Source organism: Bufo gargarizans, chromosome 9 (assembly GCF_014858855.1).
Source record: "Bufo gargarizans isolate SCDJY-AF-19 chromosome 9, ASM1485885v1, whole genome shotgun sequence".
In the NCBI taxonomy this organism is placed as follows: domain Eukaryota; kingdom Metazoa; phylum Chordata; class Amphibia; order Anura; family Bufonidae; genus Bufo; species Bufo gargarizans.
Window position 1 is genome coordinate 62,695,712 of NC_058088.1, and position 22,078 is coordinate 62,717,789.

A 22,078-nucleotide genomic window follows, 5' to 3' on the forward strand; every position below is an offset into this window, starting at 1 on the left:
GCAGGAATTTATGTTTTTTTGTTTAAATATAGATATTGACCAGGAAAATTAAAAATAACATTAAAAATATGTTAAACATAAAAACATGATTTAAACAATAGGTAATTTTTCCCTTTATGAAATTCGTTCACACTTAGTTTGGTGGTAAAAAGTGAATTGCGTTACCACGGACCATAACGCAATTCTATAATGGAATGCTTTTAGAGGCTTTCCTTTATTCATTCCGTCATAATAGAAGTCTATGGGCTGGAAAACGGATCCGTCCCGTTTCCGTTATGCAGGAGAGGACTCCCTTACATAACTGAAATGGGACGGATCCGTTATGCAGCCCATAGACTTCTATCATGACGGAATGCCTCTAAATAACGGAATCCATAACGCAATTCATCTTTTACCAGTAAAGGAAGTGTGAACGAATTTCAAAGCGGAAATTCGCTCATCTCTACACTGCACCAATGTAGAGATCCACATTGTGGATACTTGTAAGAATTAATATATGAATTGAGTTTTTAAATGAGATTGACTGAACACATTCAGAATTTTTTTTTTTTTTATTAAAGTAATTTTTTTATTAGCATTTTAATAATACAAACATAAGGCCCCAACCCCCACATACCCTTCCCCCACAAACCATCATCGTGATGCCCTCCATCTTCCATAGCTTCAACATTCGGTTACACCATCACCACCACATAATAATTACACAGGCACAGGCCCCGTCCCTACTACAATCCCACAAAATCTTGAAAGAAAAGTTGTGATCTTATAAATGGAATATACATTCGTTATCGGTCATAACTTCCCCACAGTACACTACACAGTGTAGAAACATTCCATTTCTCCTTTAAGAAATCGCCAATCACCGAGCCATATATGTACAATAAGCGATAGTACCCTCACACTAATCCTAAACGGTATCTCTGAAGTTCCCTGGACGCCAGCCCGGGGGCATCAATCCAAGGAGTCCAGAGCTTTTCAAATTTGGCCATGGCACCCCTCTTGCTATAGACCCCTCGTTCCAGATTAAGTAACCAATTAATCTTGGCTATAAATTCGGTTTTACTAGGGCTACCCTCATCCAGCCAATGTTGAGCAATCAGCTTACGAGCCATATACAACATTCTGGCCACTGCTATCTTCCCGGGTTCAGTGATTGGCAAGTCCTCCACATACCCCAATACACAGACAAATGGAGTCACATCCAGCGTAACTTCATACAGAGAATTAATGCAGCATTCAGAATATTTTTACTCACTAATCCCCTAATCCAGAGCTCTGATCACTTCAAGAATTTGGAATAAATAGCACCATTTTTTGTGGATGTCCTACAGAGAGTACAGAGCCTGTTATGCATTATGCAGACTCATTCTTAATATAATATGTACAGTGTTTTGTCAAAGTATTCACCCCTGTATTTTTCCTGTTTTGTAGTATTACAACCCCCTATGTGCAATGTCACATGATGGGAGTATAAATACACCTGTTCTGAAAGGCCACAGTCTGCAGAACTTCTGGGTTCCGTGGTAACTATGATTCTGTGCAGATGCTGAACAGCAAGTGGACAGGTACGAGAGATGCATAGATACAAGCAGCAGAATCCTCTGTATGTGCGCATGTCCTGGACCTCTCCATATGCTGTTCAGTGCCTGTGAAAAACAAGGAAATGGCACTGCCATACTGCAGCCCATGGACGGGGATTATGGCACGAGAGTTTGTTTGTTCAATTGATACCAGGGCAACTGAAAGACTATGCATTCATGTATGCTTGCATGGAGTATACATGCATTTTAAGAAATGCCATGGGAAACTGAAAAGCGAAAGAAAACATGTTTGGAGGTCACCAAATGCGGCGAGCACCTGAGGAGCAGGTCCAGAGATTAGGAGTGGCTCTGATGAGATGTGTCACAGTGTACTCCCTCGGGTCATTGCTCCCTGAGGATCAGTGCAGCGGAAAGGTGGTTTGAAGAATCAGGCCAGAAGTAAAAGTATAAGTCTCTCTTTACTTAGTGCAAAATATAACGTGTAGTACATTCAGCAGTAGTAGGTACAAAGTGCAGTTTCTATCACCAGGTGATGAGGTATGGTGGCTAGTAACATGGCAATTCAATGGCACTTGTGATGGGTGTCTGAACTATAGTCCCTCACCTTCGGCAGGGTCTTTAAACCTGTGGTTCTGCTGTCTAGGCACACTGAAGTTCTTTAAAAGCAGTGTTCTTGACTCTTCCTGTATTAAAGGTCTCACAGGAGAACTGGTTACAATCTCTCAGAGAGGAGATGGGAAGCACATGCTAAATCTCAATCTGGACTCGAACTCCCCCTCCCAGCAGGAAGCAGGACCAGCCCACTCCCACCAAGAGGGGTAAGCCCTGTTCCTGCCAACCATACTCATTCGCTGGAGTACAAAGCAGAAACAGAATATAACATTACAAATCATAAGAAAATTGCAGATACCCTGGAACAAACCACATGTAGCAGACTCCCCAAACACATAAAAGGGTCTCTGGTTAGATGAGACTAAAAATGAACTTTCCATTGGCCATCATGGGAAATACTGTGTGTGGTGTAAACCTAACCGTTCCTATAACCCCAAGGTAGTTTATCATAATATCATGCTATGGGAATGCTTTTCATCTGCAGAGGCTGGAAAACTGGACTTAAGGAAATATGGATTACAGTAAATACAGGACAATTCATGAAGAAGACCTGTAAGTCTGCCAGCGATTTAGGAATAGGGTAGAGGTTCACCTTCCAGGCAAATGTCTTGGAATGGCCTTGTCAAAGCCGAGACCACAATCCAATTGAGAATCTGTCATGACTTGAAGACTGCTGGACACAGCTCATCTAACTTGCAGGATATGGAGCAGTTTTGCGTGAACAATGGGCAAAAATAGATGTCTAGTGCTTTTACTATAGTCAGGAGTCAAGGGTTTGGCTCATCAATTGCACTGCCCTGTCTGTCACTGAATATGCAAAGGTAAATCTGTCACCTCTGTTTCAAGTTGACCCAGAAAGCAACATTTTGATGCAGCTCTGGCTGCAAATGGAGTGACTGAAACATATAATCAGTCTGCAATATAATACTAATTATTCTGCATTAAGCTTTGGAGAAGTAGACGTCCTTATATTTACAGCTCCTTCCAACCCACTTATGGCTTTGGGTTAGAAAACTGCACGAAAAACTGCCCCAAAAAGCTGTGTGTGACACCACCCTAAAGAGGGTTTCTGGGCTCCTGATGATCTATCCTAGGGGTCTGACACCATGCTGATACGTTTTTCCCTGCAGCCACAGGTGTCAGAACTGGAATTTTTAACACAGCCAGAAGCATATCTCCATTCCAAGTATAGTGGCTATGCTCTCCAGTTATGGTTGTACTGTGTTATCGTTATCTTTCCAATCACTAAAAGAAAGGAGGTGCATCTATCTTGGTGGTGAGACACCAGACAATCCATGGAAATCATGTTTGACATCATCACACTCAGCCATGTAACATTGCATGGTGGCTTTTGAGGTAAATGACACGATATCCAAGAGCTGCTTTGCATCATTTCGATCCGTGGTGGGCAACCAGTCAAGTGTAAGGTCTCTATGATGGGGTAGGTTGACCCCCATTGAAAAAAAGGCGATTTACAACTTGGCATGTCAAATCGCCAAGACAAAAGTCAGGTTGTACTTTCATAAGGCAGTTTAGAAAGCTTTGTGGTCTTCGTTTTAGTTGCATAAGACATGACATGGGCAGCAGATTGGAAAATACATGCTACATGTTCTGGTTTGTCATAACTAGAAAACTCGTGGTCCCAGTACCTTGCTTTCCAGCAGAGCTTCTTGGAAGATCCACCATTTCAAGTACATACAGGGAAGACGCTTTCTTACCAATACAATAAAAAACGAACATTGAAATGCTCAGCAGCTAGTAGTGACTTAATAGAATAGGTTTAAATAAAAAAATAAAATGAACAGATCTTATGTTAAAAAACATTTCCCCAAACTCACAGTATGAGGAGAACATAAAGATGCTTTCTACAAATAATCCTGACAGACTATAATGTCTGGAAGGTACAGGAGCAAACATTATAGACTGCCTTAAAAGCATTGTGGGATATCAAACAACGTCATGGTCAGCTATGACTTATTACTGGTCAGTGACATTCTGTGACTCACACTTGGGTATTTACTGCAAATGGTGATTAAAAGGGGGGACACAATGTTGATGAAGATGAACACATGACAGAACACTGTAAAGTCACCCACAGAGCCCGTCTACAGTAAGTCTCTACACTGTGCCATCCCACAATATGCTGCTATTCCAAGTCTTTGACCGGTACAGTCTTCTCATTCATGGAGTCATCCGTTGTGACTGCATCAAATTCATTGGAAATCTTCACAGCCTCTAGCTTGCTGTACATCTTCCTGACAAACCAGTAGCATGCAAAAAAACCAGTGGTGCCTAGAAAGGGAGAAAATACATTTCTGTTATTTCCAATCATTACAACAAACAATGACCATTGCAATGTGTCCATGGTTACAGACTACAAACAAACCCCTTGTGTAGTCAGATCCTACAGTTAATGTCTTACTCCCAGCTATTTGTTTCTCTTCTATGTTAAGCAAGCAAAGGGATGCAGATGAAGTGACACATGAATATGGCTGGACCATTTAAAACAATTTGACCTTGTGCATCACCTCCCATTTCCTTATAGATTGCAAGCTCTTGCGAGTAGGACCCTCACTCTTCATCTCATTTGTATATTAGCCTGTAATCCTGCAATGTCTATTTTGATTTGTACTTGCACCTTCTGAATTGTAAAGCGCTGTGGAATGTGGTGGCACTAAAGAAATAAAGATTATAATAGGAATAGACTATGTAGGCCCAGATTTTTCTGACATGTGTGTGTGTGCCAAAAAATCTGTCTTGAAAAGTGTTGGTCTCCATTTTCTCCCACCCTTTATAAGAAGGCAGGGCTTAGTGTAAATACAGTTTGATCCTATAGGTGCCGATTTGCACCCAAATTGCACCACAATTCTGGCATAAATATGTCTCAAAGTAAGCCAACTGCTCTATGTTGTGCCAACACATTCATAAGCGCTGTATAGAGCTGGTCACCACTCAAGACCCTGATCCCAATAGGGCCAATTTTTAGAAGTCAATTAACATCAATGGAGGAAACAAGTGTATTGCCAGGAATTCTATTCAAACACGAGGAGAACATAAAATTTCCATGGTGATCTACTTTCGGACACATTTGGATATGTGTAAGAGTGTGTAGGGACACATCTTATTGAATGGTAACTTGTAGCTACCAATTCACTAATTTCCAGGAGGAATAAGAGAAATAGCAAAACACCAAGTCCAAAGGTGCATTTAGACGGGTTGAGGAGCAGCTGATTGTCGAGAAGGAAGCGTTCCTTCCCAAGAGTCGGCAGCTTGTTAAAGGGGTTGTCCGGGTTCAGAGCTGAACCTGGACATACCCCTATTTTCACCCCGGCAGCCCCCCTGAGCCTAGCATCGGAGCATCTCATGCTCCGATGCGCTCCTGTGCCCTGCGCTAAACCGCGCAGGGTACGGGCTCTTTTGTTTTCAATAACACACTGCCGGGCGGTAACTTCCGCCCGGCAGTGTGTTCGGTGACGTCACCGGCTCTGAGGGGTGGGCTTTAGCTCTGTCCTAGCCGTTTTACTGGCTAGGGCAGAGCTAAATCCCGCCCATCAGTGCCAGTGACGTCACCGGGGTTCCTGTCAGCCCCATGGAGAGCCCCGGTACGTCACCGGAACTCCTAAAAATGCCTTTGCCCTGTGCAATTTAGCGCAGGGCAAAGGAGAGCATCGGAGCATGAACTGCTCCGATGCTCAAGTCAGGGGGGCTGCCAGGGTTAAAATGGAGGGATGTCCGGGTTCAGCTCTGAACCTGGACAACCCCTTTAAGTGGAGGTGAAGAACTGCATTTACATGGAGCAGTCACACGTCCTCATACAGCTGCATTGTTTCTGGGCCGCAGATCGCCGTGTAGACTGTACGATCTGCTGGCCAGAAACCATAATTTAGGTGCCTGCACTAATGATCATTTCACTTGATGAACGAGCGGTTCGGTGATCGGCACATACAGTAGACTTGCACTGCTGTTATCTTGTAAGATCTTTAACCCTTTCATGACCAAGGGTCATTGATGCCCCAATGTCCAGGTCAAAATGTACAAATCTGACATGCGTCACTTTATGTGGTAATAGCTTTGGAACACTTTTACTTATCCACGCCATTCTGAGATTGTTTTCTCGTGACACATTGTACTTCATGATAGTCATATATTTGAGTCAATATATTTCACCTTTATTTATGAAAAAATCCCAAATTTACCAAAAATTAGGAAAAATTCACAATTTTCCAAATTTCCATTTCTCTGCGTCTAAAACAGAAAGTGATACCTAATAAAATATTTATTACTTAACATTCCCCATATGTCTACTTTATGTTGGCATCATTTTGGAAATGTCATTTTATTTTTTTAGGACCTTAGAAGGTTTAGAAGTAAGCAATTCTTACAATTTTTAAGAAAATTTCCAAAACCCACTTTTTAAGGACCAGTTCAGGTTTGAAGTCCCTTTGTGAGGCTTACATAGTGGAAACCCCCATAAATGACCCCATTATAGAAACTACACCCCTCAAGTTACTCAAAACTGATTTTTACAAACTTTGTTAACCCTTTAGGCGTTCCACAAGAATTAAAGGAAAATGGAGAAGAAATTTTAAAATTTCACTTTTTTGGCAGATTTTCCATTTTATATATTTTTTTTCTTTAACACATTGAGGGTTAACAGCCAAAAAAAACTCAATATTTATTACCCTGATTCCGCGGTTTACAGAAACACCCCACATGTGGCAGGGCGCAGAAGGAAAGGAATGCCATACGGTTTTTGGAAGGCAGATTGTGCTGGATTGGTTTTCTGAACGCCATATGTTTTTTATTTTTTTGCCGATCGTCTTGTGCAGGGGCTCGTTTTTTGCAGAAAGTGTTGAGGTTTTTATTGGTATCATTTTTGGGTACATAGGATTTTTTGATCATTCATTATTACACTTTATGGGGCAAGGTGACCCAAAAATGGGCTGTTTTGGAACAGTTGTTTTCATTTATTTATTTTCACAGCGTTCATCTGAGGAGTTAGGTCATGTGATAGTTTTATAGAGAAGATCGTTACGGACGTGGCAATACCTAATATGTATACTTTTTCTTATTTATTTAAGTTTTACACAATAATAGCATTTCTGAAACCAAAAAAATGATGTTTTAGTGTCTCTATAGTCTGAGAGCCATAGCTTTTTTATTTTCTGGGCGATTGTCTTAAATAGGGTATCATTTTTTGCGGGACGAAGTGATGGTTTGATTGATACTATTTTGGGGGTCATAAGCCTTTTTGATCGCTTGCTGTTGCACTTTTTGTGATGTAAGGTGACAAAAATAGCTTTTTTGGCACAGTTTTTTTAAAATTTATTTTTATGGTGTTTATCGGACGGGGTCCATCACGTGATATATTTATAGAGACGGTCGTTACGGACGCGGTGACACCTAATATGTGTATTTTATTTTATTTTTTCATTTTTTCATAGGAAAAGGCAATGTCTTTTTTTTTTTACATTTTTATTTATTTATTGATTTATTTTTACTTTTATTATTTTCACTTTTTTTTATCAGTTCCCTCTTGGATCTTTAAGATCCAGTGGGGCTGATAGTTGTACTATACTTTGCAATGCTCTTGCAAATACTTCCAGACTGCCTGTAGGTGGCAGCACTGGACGCCTTTGCCATGGCAACCGGACGCTTTTGCAAAGCGTCCGGTTGCCATGGCAACCATCGGGCGCTGCAATCACAGCGCTGCAGCCCCGATGGTGGAGAGGGGGAGCCCCCTCCCTCTGTTAACCCGATGGATGCCGCAACCGCGGGGGGGGGGGGGCGCCGGCGGCCAGAAAATGAATGCAGGGGGCGGACCGCATCAGGGCAGGAAGGAGATCAGCGCAGCTGCGCAGGAGGCACAGATCTCCGTGGCACAGGTCAGCGGGGCACAGATGGGGGGGACCCCAGAGGGGCACACCAAAGGCTTGGAGGATCGGGGGGCACGAGGACACCTTACCGATTTCAGGCTCTGATCTGCAGAGCGCAGATCAGAGCCTGAAACCGGCATTTTAACGCTGCCGCGATCCGATTGGTTAGTCTGCACAGACTAACCAATCGGATCGATTGCCGGCAAGGGGCCACTCTGATTGGTCCCTTGCCGGCATTACTGCACTGTATGCTGTCCGTGACAGCATACAGGGCAGGGGCAGAAGCTTTAATCCAAGCGTTTTGCAGCGCTTGGATTAAAGAGCTGCCAGAACGTATATATACGTGGTAGCTGCACGGGGTATGTGCAGCTATCACGTATATATACAGATTGCAGACGTGAAAGGGTTAACATACTGTTTAAAAATGGAATGAGAGGAATCTAAAATGGAAAAGGACAAAAGAAAAGATCAAATGTCCTTGATAGAAAACAAACCGGAAAAACTAAATAATGCTTCTTCTTCTTAAGGCTGAAAGTGGCATTCTTTCATTCTCGACTCAAGCACGGCAATATATACTCAGCCTTAAAAAGATAAAGGAAAATTCTTTAAGTGCAGCGTTTCAGTAAAAACCTGCAAAAGCGGTAATCTACTCTCATTCGCGGTAATATAAAGGGAAATTCTGTAAATGTTTCCCACTCAGTTTGAGACGCTGGCAGAATGAGCAGTAAATTAGCAGAGCTTAAGGTTGGATCTGTCTAAACATACATTAGGAAAGTGAAAACACACACGTGCAGACAACTGCCTCGCTGCATTTTCGGAGCAGATTGGAATTAATTCATTTACATTTTTTCCCCGTGAAATGGGCTTTCTTGTGCTCCAGAAGACGGGCGGCAATTGTTTTACAGGCGGCTACAGAGACAAAATTGGCTTTGTATGCAAATATTTACTGTGCTTCCGAATAGGAACCAGTAGTCACAGCAACTGAATCTATTTCACCAGCGGGCTTGCTTTTAGCTAAACACCTTGCTGTATAAACAGAGTGGATGATGGTGGGTATGAAAAAAGGAAATCTTCCCACTGGTGTCAATGACAGGCGCCCAGCGAAACAGAAAAGGCAAAAGAATACATTAAAAAAAATAAAAAATCCCCTTGCACGAATCATTTTATATTTAGATAACTGTGGCTGAAACATTCTTAAAAGTATACTTTCAGTTTATAACACCTATACCAACTTCGCTGTTCCTATTGATTTGACTGTCACCAATAGCCAGGAGAGCTGTGGAAGGAATGGGAGATGCCCGGCATCTAGGAGAGCTGTGGAAGGAATGGGAGATGCCCGGCATCTAGGAGAGCTGTGGAAGGAATGGGAGATGCCCGGCATCTAGGAGAGCTGTGGAAGGAATGGGAGATGCCCGGCATCTAGGAGAGCTGTGGAAGGAATGGGAGATGCCCGGCATCTAGGAGAGCTGTGGAAGGAATGGGAGATGCCCGGCATCTAGGAGAGCTGTGGAAGGAATGGGAGATGCCCGGCATCTAGGAGAGCTGTGGAAGGAATGGGAGATGCCCGGCATCTAGGAGAGCTGTGGAAGGAATGGGAGATGCCCGGCATCTAGGAGAGCTGTGGAAGGAATGGGAGATGCCCGGCATCTAGGAGAGCTGTGGAAGGAATGGGAGATGCCCGGCATCTAGGAGAGCTGTGGAAGGAATGGGAGATGCCCGGCATCTAGGAGAGCTGTGGAAGGAATGGGAGATGCCCGGCATCTAGGAGAGCTGTGGAAGGAATGGGAGATGCCCGGCATCTAGGAGAGCTGTGGAAGGAATGGGAGATGCCCGGCATCTAGGAGAGCTGTGGAAGGAATGGGAGATGCCCGGCATCTAGGAGAGCTGTGGAAGGAATGGGAGATGCCCGGCATCTAGGAGAGCTGTGGAAGGAATGGGAGATGCCCGGCATCTAGGAGAGCTGTGGAAGGAATGGGAGATGCCCGGCATCTAGGAGAGCTGTGGAAGGAATGGGAGATGCCCGGCATCTAGGAGAGCTGTGGAAGGAATGGGAGATGCCCGGCATCTAGGAGAGCTGTGGAAGGAATGGGAGATGCCCGGCATCTAGGAGAGCTGTGGAAGGAATGGGAGATGCCCGGCATCTAGGAGAGCTGTGGAAGGAATGGGAGATGCCCGGCATCTAGGAGAGCTGTGGAAGGAATGGGAGATGCCCGGCATCTAGGAGAGCTGTGGAAGGAATGGGAGATGCCCGGCATCTAGGAGAGCTGTGGAAGGAATGGGAGATGCCCGGCATCTAGGAGAGCTGTGGAAGGAATGGGAGATGCCCGGCATCTAGGAGAGCTGTGGAAGGAATGGGAGATGCCCGGCATCTAGGAGAGCTGTGGAAGGAATGGGAGATGCCCGGCATCTAGGAGAGCTGTGGAAGGAATGGGAGATGCCCGGCATCTAGGAGAGCTGTGGAAGGAATGGGAGATGCCCGGCATCTAGGAGAGCTGTGGAAGGAATGGGAGATGCCCGGCATCTAGGAGAGCTGTGGAAGGAATGGGAGATGCCCGGCATCTAGGAGAGCTGTGGAAGGAATGGGAGATGCCCGGCATCTAGGAGAGCTGTGGAAGGAATGGGAGATGCCCGGCATCTAGGAGAGCTGTGGAAGGAATGGGAGATTGCCCGGCATCTAGGAGAGCTGTGGAAGGAATGGGAGATGCCCGGCATCTAGGAGAGCTGTGGAAGGAATGGGAGATGCCCGGCATCTAGGAGAGCTGTGGAAGGAATGGGAGATGCCCGGCATCTAGGAGAGCTGTGGAAGGAATGGGAGATGCCCGGCATCTAGGAGAGCTGTGGAAGGAATGGGAGATGCCCGGCATCTAGGATAGCTGTGGAAGGAATGGGAGATGCCCGGCATCTAGGATAGCTGTGGAAGGAATGGGAGATGCCCGGCATCTAGGATAGCTGTGGAAGGAATGGGAGATGCCCGGCATCTAGGATAGCTGTGGAAGGAATGGGAGATGCCCGGCATCTAGGATAGCTGTGGAAGGAATGGGAGATGCCCGGCATCTAGGATAGCTGTGGAAGGAATGGGAGATGCCCGGCATCTAGGATAGCTGTGGAAGGAATGGGAGATGCCCGGCATCTAGGATAGCTGTGGAAGGAATGGGAGATGCCCGGCATCTAGGATAGCTGTGGAAGGAATGGGGGAATGCCCCACATCTAGGAGAGCTGTGGAAGGAATGGGGAATGCCTGGCATTCAAGAGAGCTGTGGGAGGAATCGGAGATGCCCGGCATCTAGGAGAGCTGTGGGAGGAATGGGAGATGCCCAGCATCTAGGAGAGCTGTGGGAGGAATGGGAGATGCCCAGCATCTAGGAGAGCTGTGGAAGGAATGGGAGATGCCCGGCATCTAGGAGAGCTGTGGAAGGAATGGGAGATGCCCGGCATCCAGGAGAGCTGTGGAAGGAATGGGAGATGCCCGGCATCTAGGAGAGCTGTGGAAGGAATGGGAGATGCCCGGCATCTAGGAGAGCTGTGGAAGGAATGGGAGATGCCCGGCATCTAGGAGAGCTGTGGAAGGAATGGGAGATGCCCGGCATCTAGGAGAGCTGTGGAAGGAATGGGAGATGCCCGGCATCTAGGAGAGCTGTGGAAGGAATGGGAGATGCCCGGCCTCTAGGAGAGCTATGGAAGGAATGGGAGATGCCCGGCAGCTAGGATAGCTGTGGAAGGAATGGGAGATGCCCGGCATCTAGGAGAGCTGTGGAAGGAATGGGAGATGCCCGGCATCTAGGAGAGCTGTGGAAGGAATGGGAGATGCCCGGCCTCTAGGAGAGCTATGGAAGGAATGGGAGATGCCCGGCAGCTAGGATAGCTGTGGAAGGAATGGGAGATGCCCGGCATCTAGGATAGCTGTGGAAGGAATGGGAGATGCCCGGCATCTAGGATAGCTGTGGAAGGAATGGGAGATGCCCGGCATCTAGGATAGCTGTGGAAGGAATGGGAGATGCCCGGCATCTAGGATAGCTGTGGAAGGAATGGGAGATGCCCGGCATCTAGGATAGCTGTGGAAGGAATGGGAGATGCCCGGCATCTAGGATAGCTGTGGAAGGAATGGGAGATGCCCGGCATCTAGGATAGCTGTGGAAGGAATGGGAGATGCCCGGCATCTAGGATAGCTGTGGAAGGAATGGGGGAATGCCCCACATCTAGGAGAGCTGTGGAAGGAATGGGGGATGCCTGGCATTCAAGAGGGCTGTGGAAGGAATGGGGAATGCCTGGCATTCAAGAGAGCTGTGGGAGGAATCGGAGATGCCCGGCATCTAGGAGAGCTGTGGGAGGAATGGGAGATGCCCAGCATCTAGGAGAGCTGTGGGAGGAATGGGAGATGCCCAGCATCTAGGAGAGCTGTGGAAGGAATGGGAGATGCCCGGCATCTAGGAGAGCTGTGGAAGGAATGGGAGATGCCCGGCATCTAGGAGAGCTGTGGAAGGAATGGGAGATGCCCGGCATCTAGGAGAGCTGTGGAAGGAATGGGAGATGCCCGGCATCTAGGAGAGCTGTGGAAGGAATGGGAGATGCCCGGCATCTAGGAGAGCTGTGGAAGGAATGGGAGATGCCCGGCATCTAGGAGAGCTGTGGAAGGAATGGGAGATGCCCGGCATCTAGGAGAGCTGTGGAAGGAATGGGAGATGCCCGGCCTCTAGGAGAGCTATGGAAGGAATGGGAGATGCCCGGCAGCTAGGATAGCTGTGGAAGGAATGGGAGATGCCCGGCATCTAGGAGAGCTGTGGAAGGAATGGGAGATGCCCGGCATCTAGGATAGCTGTGGAAGGAATGGGAGATGCCCGGCCTCTAGGAGAGCTATGGAAGGAATGGGAGATGCCCGGCAGCTAGGATAGCTGTGGAAGGAATGGGAGATGCCCGGCATCTAGGATAGCTGTGGAAGGAATGGGAGATGCCCGGCATCTAGGATAGCTGTGGAAGGAATGGGAGATGCCCGGCATCTAGGATAGCTGTGGAAGGAATGGGAGATGCCCGGCATCTAGGATAGCTGTGGAAGGAATGGGAGATGCCCGGCATCTAGGATAGCTGTGGAAGGAATGGGAGATGCATAGACTGAAAAGACTGAATGAGTCTGTGCAGGTACACCCCCCAACTGGTTACCTCCCCTCTGTACCCTTACTGAAGGCTAATAGCAATTCATTAATAGCTTCTAGTAGAGATAATAAAGGAATGGCACAACATAGAGCCGTAAGAATTGATGCTCCATTATTGCTATTACATGGGGAATGCATGAAGCTATTAACCCTTTAAGAACCTGCGCTGTACATGTACGGCGCAGATGTCCGTGACTTACAGACCTGTGATCGGGCGGGTGCAGGAGACGCGCCCGCCTGATCCACGGCAGTGTTCCGGCAATCACTGATAGCCGGAACCCTGCTGCATGCGCCGACATATTTGGTATTGTCGTGTCCGTAACAACCTGCTCTATAAAAATACCTCGTGATCAAACCTGTCAGATGAATGTTGTAAATAACAAAAAAAATAAAAACTGTGCCAAAACTGCTTTTTTTTTTTGTTAAATTTTTTTTGTTACCTTGCCTCAAAAAGTGTAATATAGAGCAACCAAAAATTTCTACTCTAAGGGTGCATCAGGGGGGCTTCAAATGTGAAATGGTGTCAAAAAACCAGTCCAGCAAAATCTGCCTTCCAAAAAACATTTCTCGCTCGTTATCATTGGGGGACACAGGACCATGGGTAAAGCTTGCTGCTGCCCCTAGGAGGCAACACTAGGCTAGAACTTTTAACTCCTCCCCTGCAGGCTATAACCCCTACAGCCAGGAGAGAGCATATCCGTTTTAGCTTAGTGTCCTTAGGAGGCAGACCTCCCTGCCTTAAAGGGTTTCTATAATCAGAAATTCTGTTATGTAGCTAACTGACATTAGCGATGTGCTAATGTCAGCAGTCCATAACAGTGTGCTTAATACTTTTGTCCCTGCCGCCATTCTCCTAAAAAAAAAAAAATGTATGTATATATGTATATATATGCTAATGAGCCTCTAGGTGCTATGAGGGCATTGATTCAGCACCTAGAGGCTCGGTCTACTAACCATTTATCCCGCCCAGGTCCTCAGTTTAGCCCGCCCCGCTCCTCTTGAGTGACATCAGTTAGCTGGATCGCTGAAGAAATCCCGCGCCTGCGCCGTCCACTTCTGTATTCTACGCCAAAGTGAGGAAGCCGGCATCAGGAGCGCGTCCTCATAGCACCTAGAGGCTCATAAGCATATTTTTTAAAAAGTGTGTTTTTTAGGAGAACGGCGGCAGGGACAAAAGTATAAAGAACACTTATGTACTGCTGATATTAGCACATTGCTAATGTCACACAGCTACATAACAGAATTTCTGATGATAGAAACCCTTTAAGCAGGGTGGCTTTTTCATTTGATTTTTAGATTTTTTCTTTTTCCCTTTTAGGTTTGGGAAACAGAGTCGCCCAGCCTCTCTGTTATCCCGGGGAGCAAGGCCGGTGTCCGATTCCCTCACCGCTCGAACTCCCCACAGAAGCAAAAAGGAGGATCCAGGGCAGCACAGCTCCCCTGCTTCCCGCCAGCCAAAGGGTCCCCTAAGGCCGCCAGAATACAAGACCCTCCCGCCATTCCGGTGCCAGCTGCTGAGGAGGTGAACCTCCTGGAAGACGTGACCCTGCGGGTCCACTTAGGGAGGGTGAAGAGAAGAGGATGAAGATGGGGTGAGTAAACCAAGTATCCCCCCCTGGAACCCCCTTCCCTTGCACACCCAATACAAGGGTCCCATCCCATAATAAGGGCAGCAAGGTTGGTGGCACTTACAGGGTTAACTAGGCACTGAGCCGGCTGGTTATCATTGGCAGCAGTATTTCCTCCCGTGCAGCAAATCAGGGGTTAAAGGGGCCCATACTTTGCGGGCAGCATCGCACCACCATCAGGATCCAGGACGAACCCCTAACTGAAGGGGTTAATTTTTTTGCCATCCCGCGCTGACAAGCGGGGTCGGCCCGCAGCGTCTCCGGGCACTCCCCTTAGGCGCGCGCTAACCCGAGACGGGTAGCGCCACCTTTACATTCCGCCAGCCGAGGTCGGCGCCCCCCCGTCCGGCCACACATTAAAATCAAGGCTGAGGCCTCTACAGAAAGTAGGCCGCAAAAAACCCTGCCTGAAGGGAGGGCTTACGATGCCCACCGAGACACAGGGGGCGGCCATCTCCTCCGCAGGCTCATTGTCGAAAATGGTCCTCTCCACCGAAGGTGGACCCTCCCGTCGCCCGTCTGGCCAAACATACCGCCATTCCGTTGGCTGACGGCTAATCCCTTCAAGACCCAGTAGACCGCCACATGGAATCCTTCTCCAAGTCTCTTTTTGCAGCAAGCGGTTCAGCAGGTCGCCCCATATTTGCTTCAGCCTGGGTAACTAAAGCAGTGTGGGAGTGGGCACTCCGCCTGGAGCAGGACTTGGAATCAGGTGTCCTTAGGGAGGAGCTCAAATCCTTAGCATGCCGAATCTCGCTGGCAGGGAAGTATCTTTGTGAGGCTTCCCTTGATGCAGGCACTCTAGTAGCCCACTCATCTGCCCTCGCAGTATCCTAGAGACGCGAGTTGTGGCTTAAGGTCTGGACTGCAGACCCTTCATCAAAGCGCTCCCTCACACGCCTTCCTTTTTCAGGGTCCCGGTTGTTTGGAACCAGACTAGATTAAATCATTTCTGAGGCCACGGAAGGAAAGAGTACTCTCCTCCCACAAGGGTGGTCCAAGCGCTCCTTCCGCACTAAAGCCTCAAACGCTGGCGCTCATTCCTTCCGCTGTTTCTCGGCTACTAGACGAGCAACAGGCCCCGACTATGGTTCAACCACGCGGGGCCAGCAGAAAAAGACTTTCCTCCGTACTCGGCCAGCCTGGCAGCAGCGAGCAAAGCCCACTATTTCTTCTGCCAAAAAGCAGTCCTCAGCATGAAGGGGCGCCCCCATCCTCACGGGTGGGGGGGGGGGGGGGGGTTGTCTCTTCCTGTTTCAGGAGGTCTGGCGGACCCACATATCAGACGCGTGGGTTCTAGAAGTGTAACCTCCGGTTACAAGATCAAAATTTCTTCGATCCCTCCGGAACACCTTTTTCTTTCTCGTCGACCCACAGATCTGGCCCGGGCAGTAGCCTTTTCTCTGCCCATCAAAATGCCATTCACTCGGGGAGTAATCGTCCCAGTTCCCCCATTGGAACAATTCACAGGTTATTACTCAAACCTGTTTGTGGTTCCAAAGGAGGAAGGGTCAAGTTCGCCCGGTCTTAGACCTCAAGTTTCTGAACCGGTTCCTCCGGACTCAACATTTCAGGATGGAGTCCCTTTGCTCCGCGATTGCTTCTCTGGACTGAGGCGAATTTCTTTCCTCAATAGAAATCCAGGACGTGTACTTACACGTCCCCATTGCCCCGATGCATCAGCGGTTTCTCCGCTATGCCATAGGCTCCCTTCTTTACCAGTTCGTCGCCCTTCCCTTTGGTTTGGCACCAGGGGTGGGGCAGAGTTTTCCCACGTCAAACAGTTCAGGGCGTATGGTCTCTATCGGAATCCAAACTGCCCATCAACATCCTGGAACTCCGGGCCATTCACCTGTCCCTCCTATATTGGACCCCCCCTCCTGAGAGGCCTGCCGATCAGAATCCAGTCGGACAACGCCACGGCTGTGGCATATATAAATCACCAGGGCGGAACCCGCAGTCAAGCAGTGATGGAGGAGTCAGCCAAGATCCTACGATGGATGGCAGAGAAACATGTGCCAGCTCTTTCAGTGATCTTTATCCCGGGAGTGGAGAATTGGACAGCGGATTACCTCAGTCGGACGACCACGGACCCAGGGGAGTGGTCTCTGCATCTGGAGGTGAGGCCATCTGTCTCAGTTGGGGGCCGACCGGATGTGGACTTGATGGCTTCCAGGCTCAACCACAAACTTCCAGTCTTCTTCTCACGCACAAGGGACTACAAGGCATACTCCATAGACGCGTTGGTAGCGCCATGGGACGGGTTCGCCCTGCTGTATGCATTCCCTCCCATTCCTCTCCTACCCTGGCTCTTGCGCAGAATCCAGACGATCCTCATCGCACCAGATTGGCTTCGTCGAGCGTGGTACTCCGACATATTCTTTCTTCTGGCAGACGTAGCGCGACCCATCTCTCTCAGGGCCGTGTCTTCTACCAGAATTTACAGTCGCTTTGTTTGACGGCGTGGCTGTTGAGACCACCATTCTGAAGAAACGAGGATTCAGCACCATGATCAGAGACAGGAAGTCAGCATCGTCCAAGATTTATTATAGGACTTGGCTTTCTTTCCTGCGGTTTTGCGAGGAACGTAACCTTCCCCCTATGCGGTTCTCGCTGCCCATCGTTCTTTCCTCCTTGCAAGCAGGTTTGTATTTTGGTCAAGTCTCTGAGCTGTTGATTTTTTTTTCCAGCGCCCCTTGGCCTTGAAGGGTCTGGTTAAGACCTTCCTTCAGGAGGTAGCTCACACCGCCCCCCCCCCCCCCCTATCATCATCCGGTCCGCACGTGGGACTTAAACTTTGTACTGGGGGCACTACAATCAGCCCCCTTCAAGCCTCTCCACTCAGAGTCGCCCTGTTTGCTCTCCAGGAAGGTGACATTACTAGTGGCCATCACGTCCATTAGGCGGGTTTCGGAATTAGCAGCGCTTTCTTGTAAGGAGCCCTTTCTAATTCTGCACCTGGACAAGGCGGTGCTTCGCCCGATACCTTCTTTTCAGTTTCGGCCTTTCATCTTAACGAAGATATTGTTCTCCCTTCGTTTTGCCCTTCTCAATCACATCCTCGAGAGCGTGCTCTCCATTTATTGGCTTGACGTGGTGCAGGCACAGAAGATTTATTTATCTGTCACCAGCTCCTTCCGGCGTACGGACGCCTTGCTCGTCATTCCTGAAGGCCCTCGCAAGGGCTTGGCGGCCTCCAAGGTGACGATCGCTAGGTGGATTCGTTCGACCATCACCAAGGCGTACCACTTCTGGGACAAGGTTCCGCCCCTCAGCGTCACGGCTCATTCAACCAGGGCGGTTGAGCGCTTCTTGGGCTTGCTGTCACCGGGCTTCGGCTCCCCAACTGTGCAAGGCGGCGACTTGGTCCTCCTTGCACACGTTCACCAAGTTCTACCAGGTGCACTCTTTCGCATCGGTGGATGCTGCCTTGGGCTGCAAGGTCTTGCAGACAGCAGTGTCCTGAGATTCTATGAGGGCGTTTTTTACATGGGTGTGGGCTCTTCCCTCCCTATGGACTGCTTTGGGACATCCCACGGTCCTGTGTCCCCCAATGAGAACTAGCGAGAAAACTAAATTTTTGTGGACTCGCCTGTAAAATCTCTCTCACCGAGTTTTCATTGGGAGACAAAGCACCCACCTAGTATGGATATTTCCTTTTGACGCTAATGTTTAGCGATGCCAGGTTGCGTCCTTAGTTTTGTTCGGAACACTGGCGTTTGTTGCATATTTTTATTCTTCTCGTTTCTTTCTCCTACACCTACTGCTTTGGCGCAAACTGATATGCTCTCTCCTGGCTGGAGGGGGTATAGCCTGCAGGGGAGGAGTTAACAGTTCTAGCCTAGTGTCGCCTCCTAGTTGCAGCAGCAAGCTATACCCACGGTCCTGTGTCCCCCAATAATAACGAGAAATAGCGAGAAATGTTTTTAGGAAAGCAGATTTTGCTGGACTGTTTTTTTGACACCATGTCACATTTGAAGCCCCCCTGATGCACCCTTAGAGTAGAAATTTTTGGTTGCTCTATATTACACTTTTTGAGGCAAGGTAACAAAACAAAAAAAAAAAAATAAGCTGTTTTGGCACCGTTGGGTTATCACCCAATGATAACTCAGCGAGAAAGATTTTACAGGCGAGTCCACAAAAATCTTGTTACTGCGTTCCTTTCCTTCTGCGCAATACTGTGTGCAAATACAGCAGTTTACGACCACAAATGAGGTGTTTCTGTAAACTACAGAATCAGGGCCATAAATATTGAGTTTTGTTTGGCTGTTAACCCTTGCTTTGAAACTGGAATTTTTTTTTATTAAAATTGAAAATCTGCCAAAAAAGTGAAATTCTGAAATGCCATCTCTATTTTCCATTATTTGTTGTGGAACACCTAAAGGGTTAACAAAGTTTGTAAAATCAGTTTTGAATACCTTGAGGGGTGTAGTTTCTAAAATGGGGTCATTTCTGGGTGGTTTCTATCGGAACACCAGGGAGAAAAGCTGATGTCTCCTCCCTGGTGTTCCGATAGTAGTAATAAGCATACAGCACGGGAGACGGTAACGGGGGACACAGAGGGCAAACAGAGCAGCGCCCAGATATAATAGTAAGTGCAGGGAGATCCCTGGGCGCCGCTCTACGTGTCCTGCTACTTAGTTAACAAAGTCCGGACCCATGAAAGGTCCTCTTTAAAACAGGCGTGTCAGGAGAGGTGACGGGTCCTCTTTAACTACCCAGCAACAGCCATGTCTACCACTATAGACCCCAGATACAGAGACATATTGCACAAAGGCTGTCCTCTAGGGTGTTGTAGGTAAAAGAAAAACGAAAAAATAAGTTAGGTGAATGGAAGTGGAATAAGAAAAATGGGAGGGGGAATGTGGTGGGAAGCGCCAAGGGATGTCACCAAGGGATGGAAGTGGTAGACCGTGGAAGAAGAAACGTAAGGCAGCTCCCCAAACCGTAAAAATCTGCACACACCAGTGAACTGTGGATTTGATAGGGTGAAAGAAAAAAGAAGGACGGTAAGCAGTGTTATTCCAGGGATTTCCTGGGAGCACCACAAAGCCACAGTGTTTACAAAGTTCTAAATATGATATAAACAATAAAGAAAGACGGATATGTAAAACAGTTTAAAAAGTTGTGCATGCGGCTATCTAACACTCCTGCTCTATTAGAGACAGCGCAAGACCCCCCCCCCCCCCAGAGAAGCCCAAAAATATCACTGGGACTGCACACCGACCTCTCTTAGGGTAGGTGTCCCCTAGGTGTGAAATATATACAATTTAAGACTAAGTTCTCTCCCATGCATCCCACCCTGGAACGCATAAAACTCCACCCCCTACACTAGATTTCAAATTGATTTTATTAATCACATAAGCCAATTCATTATTTGTGGAGTACCAGGAAGTGAGGTCAGATAGGGCCGGCCCCTTCCAACCACCTGACTGTTAACTATGTGCTTCTGTTCTCCTATATAAAGTTTGTCACACCAGCTTTTTATTCATGTTCTTGATAAAGGAATGCTTATCCCAAAACGCGTCAAGATTTTCAATCAGAAATAAAGACTTCTTTTATATCCAGGAACCCCAATGTTCTCGTTTGGGGACCTAGAAGCCATACTCCCGAACTAAAGGCGACCTCGGCAGGGGAGGTGCAAGTATTGGTGTATTGAGTTTATCCTTTACTTTCCTCCCCGGTAAAGTAAGTCCTTTACCATTGCAATTGTACATACATTTTATCCATCAGCAGTCACAATTGTGACAAAATATGGTACCAAGGCTGATGTATATCTGTTTTTATATACAATTTTTATAATTGCTTTTTTTTAACTGTTTTACATATCCATCTTTCTTTATAGTTTATATCATATTTAGAACTTTGCAAACTCTCTGGCTTTGTGGAGCCCCCTCGGTGCTCTCAGGAAATCCCTGGAATAGCACTACTTACCATCCTTCTTTTTTCTTTCACCCTCTAGGGTGGTGAAAAAGTTTAAGTGGTTGTAAGCTTTTGTAATATTGATGACCTATCCTAAGGATAGATAATCATTATCAGATTGGCAGGGGCCAGATGGCCAGCACCCCCACCGATCAGCACTTTGAAAACAACGCAGTGCTGCAACCATTGACTGCAGCAAGCAGGTGTAATTACAGCTTCGCCATGCCCATTCACTTCAATAGACTGCTCCTTACTATTCAAGTTAATGCGACTGTGGAGTTGTAATTACACCTGCTCGCTGCTGCAATGTCAACGGCAAGTAGGTAAATAGAGAAGAGAAGGCAGTGCTCATATAAGTGCTGTGTTCTCTTCAAACAGCTGATTGGCGGGCGTCGGACCCCCGCCGAACTGATATTGATGACCTATGCTGAGGATACGTCATCAATATTACACATGTGGACAACTCCTTTAACATCCTTTTTCGCAACTAACACCAGGTGATAACACTGACTATCCTTTGCACATATTTTATGAACCGGAACAGTGAAATTAGACAAATAATCCTGGGAATTTTCAGTATAATTGCTACTTACCTGTAAACAGAAAAAAAATTAAAACCATGATCATTGTGTACCCAAAGTACAAAATGGTGCTGGCAGCTCCTGTGATTTGAAGCTTAAAGACGAAATAATGAACGGCATAGATGAAGACGTAAACAGCAGTGAATCCGCTTGTTAGGAAGGACCGCCACCACCAACGATAATCCTGCAAGAAATGGAACAATTTTCAATGAGACAATTTTCTTTTGTGTTCTTTTACAGGTTTGTCAGCCAAAAAGCCCCGGGAGCTGTTTTTGTGATGCAAATAGCCATTCAAAGGTAACAGAAATAAAAAAAAAATCTATCATATAAGGAGAGAAAAAAAAAATATATAAAAAAATGTTACACAGAGCCTTACAGCATCCTTGTTGGACTGTTAGCTGGTGCAGGCATTGGTGGCTTCTTCTTGGATAGTCAAAGAAGCCACAGAGTTGACAAAGTTATATCCAAAGCTTCCTGGAGCAGTGAGGGACATCACGCTGAATAACCCTGTAAGGCTACATCATCTGTGTTAAGCCATTTTTGTACTCTGTTCTGGCAGAGGAGCAGTGATATTTTCATGACAGAAACCTGATGGATCCCGTTATAGCGATTAGGGACCTGGTGGTGTTCGGGTATGATGCATATGGCAATTCCAATCATTTGCTCCTATGTCGGAACACAGTACCGGAGGGTCCTTATGCAGATGTGGATGAAGCCTAAAACAAAACTTTTTTTTTTTTAACTGGGGAGTCCAATTTAAAAAAAAAAGTT

The 22,078-nt window shown here is 47.1% G+C and overlaps 1 protein-coding gene across 1 annotated transcript in view; it reads right to left on the reverse strand.

Annotated features, from left to right (window-relative positions):
• Window positions 1-539: 539 nt before the first annotated feature.
• Window positions 540-22,078, reverse strand: part of LOC122919703 (transmembrane 9 superfamily member 2-like) — a 129,918-nt gene continuing 108,379 nt past the window's right edge. The window contains exons 16-17 of the mRNA XM_044268886.1: window positions 21,320-21,491; window positions 540-4,445 (exon numbers count right to left, since the gene is read on the reverse strand). Of these exons, the coding sequence (XP_044124821.1) occupies window positions 4,300-4,445; window positions 21,320-21,491 (318 nt within the window). The 3' untranslated portion in view covers window positions 540-4,299. The remainder of the gene's footprint in view (window positions 4,446-21,319; window positions 21,492-22,078) is intronic.